Source organism: Periplaneta americana, chromosome 14 (assembly GCF_040183065.1).
Source record: "Periplaneta americana isolate PAMFEO1 chromosome 14, P.americana_PAMFEO1_priV1, whole genome shotgun sequence".
NCBI classification, from domain to species: Eukaryota; Metazoa; Arthropoda; class Insecta; order Blattodea; family Blattidae; genus Periplaneta; species Periplaneta americana.
The window spans coordinates 57,460,980-57,465,928 of NC_091130.1; the positions used below are offsets into that span (position 1 = coordinate 57,460,980).

A 4,949-nucleotide genomic window follows, 5' to 3' on the forward strand; every position below is an offset into this window, starting at 1 on the left:
AGAAAATTTAAAATTCAGTTATTATGATATGTGTTTTTCTTCTTTTTTTCTTTAATTACCTTTTACTATGTTATTCAATAAAATGTCTTAACATTAACTTATGTGGAATGCCCCCTGAGCACGAGTATGTAACTTACTCTTTGTGGAGGTGCTAGAGAGTTCTTATATATATGAAAAAAAATCAATATGTATCTTTGTTCTGGCAATAAAGTATTATTATTATTATTATTATTATTATTATTATTATTATTATTATTATTATTATTATTATTATTATTATTTGTGCATGTAAATTGAAATATTTAATTAATTACATTGATATAACATTAAACTTATCGAATAACAACCACCGCAATGAATTGCAAAACCATTTAAAAGTTTGTGATTTTATTTATTATACAGTGTGTTGTTGTTGTTTTCTAATGCCAGGTATTTGACAATAAAGTCATTTGACCTCTTGCACTCCAATATTTTTCAAAGATATTATCATGGTCAGCCAATGAAGCACAGATTTTGAGGTGTTCTGAATCCATTGCTTGGTTTTATTATACGGTGTGTTTCAAAGCTTTGGATGTGAACATGAAAGAGTAATATATATATATATATATATATATATATATATATATATATATATATTTGGGTGTAAATGTAATTTTTCTTCTTCTTTGCAGTGACATGTGATGATCCTTTATACATTCTTCCGCATTCAAAAACAGTGCTCACACAGGCAATCAACAATGACACTCAGTTCCTAGCTTCACAGTCTGTGATGGATTATTCACTTTTGGTTGGATTAGATAAGGAACGCAGGGAACTTGTAGTTGGTATTATTGGTAAGCATTTCAACATTTCGGAAATGCTCAGGCTATTCTTATTTTCTCATAATTTTAATTTCTTTTATGAGTAAAAGTTACATGATTAGAAATATGTGGGAGGTTATGGTTTTATAAATAATATCTTCACTTTTTTTACGTTAAAGAATTGATGAGAAATTAAATAATATAAATCATTTCTTTTTTTTTTTTTACATATAGATTACATTCGTATCTTTACATGGGACAAAAAACTTGAGACAATAGTGAAGTCATCAGGGATTCTTGGTGGTCAAGGGAAGATGCCTACAATTGTGTCACCTGAATTGTACCGCGCAAGATTCATTGCAGCCATGCATCGTTACTTCTTGCCTGTGCCAGATCGTTGGACAGGATTAGGAAGAGGTTTGGACTGCTAATCGAGGTAACTCTTTACACTTTATGGCATTCTATATTCTTGAACACATTAATGCTTATTTATAATTTGCCGACAAGATACACTTCCATGCCTTTTACATTCAACAACTTGGATTTTACTGCACTTCCTGTCTTTAAATGTGATAATTAGGGCTAGGATTTTGATGAAATTGCATCTTTTTTCTAGTAAGCCAGAAACATTACTGCTTTAGTATTTATATGTTATGTGATAAACTGAGTGTTTTAAGACATATTTGTTACGACATTTTTTTGCATTTTTTGCCTGTTTCAATTCATAAGAGCATCTTTTGTTTTATTCGGCCATTTTTTTAAGCATTTTCATTTAATTTTGGCCATAAATCCCCATTATTAATGTAAAACAATGTTTAATTTCCTTGATATTTTCTTTACATATTTTGTCCATTAATACCCATTATTTTGTATAATATTTTAATCGTTTTTCTACACAAATATTGCCATTTTAACGTAGTATACCCCATGTAATGTATCAGTCCAACCACCCCTTCAATATAAACTCCTCTATACCTGCTAATTCCGAATAAGAGTGGCCTTGTGGTAGACTACATGAAAACTAAAAGGAAAGTAAATCCATGGTGCTACAGCTCATGAAGGGCCGAGACCGACCAGCTGACTGTTGACCTCATGTCCACATGCCAAAATAGAGGTGAACGATCATACATGGAAACTACATCCGGTAAAATAATTAATTAAAGTGTACTACTTAGAAAAAATTATGTAAAATTTAATTTAATTACTAGTCTAAATATTAAGTAGTACAAAACCTCTTTTCCTACTAAGCCAATTATGTAAGAACAATTTTAGGACATTTTTAAGGGCGTTTTTGAAAGATTTTTAGGTCATAAATGCATTGTTTTTAGGACATTTTTTCATGATTTTTAGGTCATCAAAATCCTAGCCCTAGTGATAATGTTTTCATCGTCCAAAATTTTTGTTGATTATTCTTTCGTCTGAAATTGAAAGAAAATGTTGAAGACTAAAGTTGAATTATCTTGACTTTAACATGATTAATATTTGATTCTTAATATTATTTAGGATCATACAATTTAATAGTTGGATTATGTAGTTGTTTAGCAGTTACAATTCATTTTACAGGAACGCAACTTGTGAAGTCGTCTATATATGGTACATCATGTTTGGCAAATGAAATAATTTCATGACTGTATGAAATGTTGTATATGAAGATGAGTCGTCATTATTATGTCTCCATTCGGATTGGTGGATTTTCAGAATCGTGTTTGCAGATTTATCTTAATTATACTTATGTTTTTTTTATGGTTATAAATTGAAAATAACAAAAACTCAAGTGATTTCCAAAAGTTCTGTCTAGAGAAGCTACATTTACTTTTCTTATCGATCATCAAAAAGTAACATGAGTCAATGAAGAATGGTTGTCATGTGTGAAGTGAGATAGTTAACCAACAACAGTAAACAGTTTTCCCTTATCAGTAAGAATGGGTTAACAGACAAGTGCATATCATCAGTCATAATCACATCAAATAGAATTATAGGCTACATTTAAAAGTATTTTTTAATAGTAATAGGTAGTTTAATTTCATTACAGTCGGAAATATAAATCTGTAATTATTACACATATGTGTACTAGAGCATATTTTAAACCACAGGCTTTCAATGTGGCAGTGAAGGAATAAGTCTTCACAAGCAATACAGTTTCGAAGTGGGGTTGGCTGCTCCTTACTCAAGAAGCTGAGGTATTTGCTGTAAGTTTATGTATTTACTGTCTGGCATAGTATTTCTCAGCATTTTCAGAGTATATCGTGTGTTATACGAGATGGATTATATCCCATGTTATTTAGTTTAATACCAATTATTTAGATATTTATAGAATTTTTCTCCATATTTTCCTCTGGATTTTTAGTAGAATCTTGGTTTTACTTGCACTTAAAACATTAAAGTCATGAAATTACGTTTTCATTTTCTCGCCAAATGCATTGTTTTTTTTTTGTTTGTATGCTGTTACATTGCACTATATGTGAATAGAAGGTTATATTAGAGAAGTTCAAAGAAGACTGTGAAAAAATACGGTGCATCATTTATTGTATTGTATTCTTATTTTTAAATGTTAAAGGGGAACTAACTCTCTCTTAAAATGTGAAGAGAATTTGCGAAAAATCTTAATAATCTCTTAATTTTGTAAGTATTATAAAGGAATAAGTTGGTATAAATTGCACTTTCTATGATATGTATATATTGGAGAAGAGAATGCTAGCAATGAAACCAACGTATATTCTTGCAATTGAGGACCTAACATTCTAAATGTGCTAAGTGCCAAAAATAACATCGTGAGATATTAATGAAAAACCACTGCACAATGCATGTTGAGATACCTACAGCACCATCTTTTGCCGCACGAATGAGTCACTTACAGTTGAGCTATGACAAAGACAATTTAATATGATATTCTCATATGGATGTTCCTCCCTTAGATTGAATAAAATTAAATTTGAAAAATTGGCACTTAGCACATTTAGGATGTTAGGTCTTCAATTTAAGTGCATGGAAACAATTAAGAATGAATGTTTTTAGTGAATATGTATAAATTATAATTTATTGATGTATTTATTAATGGTTATTTTATTCTTTACTCGAAGCGGAGAAAAGGCATTGAATGTTCAATAGAGAAATTGTAATTTAATTGGCATTCATTACTTTATTACACAAGTAACATGTAGGAGTAATTTATTTACTGAAAGTATTCTGAAAATAACTTGTTTTCTGTTTTCCAGCAACACTTTTAGGAATGTGTTCTCATTCTGTGTATAGTTCAAGAAACCTTCAGTACTTAATATTAACCGACACAGCAAAGAAGTGTATTACTTGGGCATGCCATTGTAGCTTTGTTTACCACTCCCACAATAGCGCAGTCTTCTTAATACAAAGACTGGAGCACAAAATTAGAACTAGTTTTCTAAATTATTGTTAGGTTAAAATTTAAGTTCAAGAGTATATTAACTTTAGAAAATTCCCAGTACATAATAAAATTGGTCCAAATAATAAATTATTAGAAAGAGTAAATACTTTTCATTATCTCGGTTATATATTATACGTTCATGAAAACTTTGATATATCGGGAAAAATTGCACAATTTAACAACTTTGGAAATTCTGTAATAAGACTTTCACTAGTACAAAAAGACATTACTCATGAGGCAACTAAGCCAGGAGATAATGGGGTAGGGTGGCTAGTTCCTTTTCTTACATCACTGACTAGTTATATATTAAACTAATCAGACTTCAGATGTATACAGACAATTGTTCTTCCTCCGACACATATGAAGGGTACACAGGAAAAACGAACAATATCACATTTCCATTAATTGTGAGATAATGATCTATTTCAGTATATTACTGTAAAATTTATTGGTGTTTCCACTTGAAATGAAGGAAATGATGAGTGCATTCGTGGTTTTAATTCTCCTTTACCACTTTTGGTAAAAATAACACTAAAGTTTGTAGTAATACAGTGAATTAGATAATGACATCACCCTTAAAGGAATTGTGACATTGTTCGCTTTTCCCTGTACCCTTCATATGTCAAGTGAGATGTACTGGTACTCCTGATAATAGATGTACAGATCCAGAAACAAAATTTGGGCCGACTCTTGAACATTTTACAGAGCATGATTCACAATGTTACCTGTCAATATAACATTGATTCCAG

General features: G+C 30.3%; 1 protein-coding gene across 3 annotated transcripts in view; it reads left to right on the forward strand.

The window, feature by feature from the left end:
- fab1 (fab1 kinase) overlaps positions 1 to 4,949 on the forward strand; it is a 111,583-nt gene that overhangs the window by 77,839 nt on the left and 28,795 nt on the right. For 2 of the 3 annotated variants that reach the window (XM_069845320.1, XM_069845322.1), the window contains 3 exons: positions 672 to 833; positions 1,035 to 1,236; positions 2,364 to 3,851. In XM_069845320.1, the coding sequence (XP_069701421.1) occupies positions 672 to 833; positions 1,035 to 1,231 (359 nt within the window). In that variant the 3' untranslated portion in view covers positions 1,232 to 1,236; positions 2,364 to 3,851. Of the gene's footprint in view, positions 1 to 671; positions 834 to 1,034; positions 1,237 to 2,363; positions 3,852 to 4,949 lie in introns of those variants that run through there. The other variant, XM_069845321.1, reaches the window with a different exon arrangement.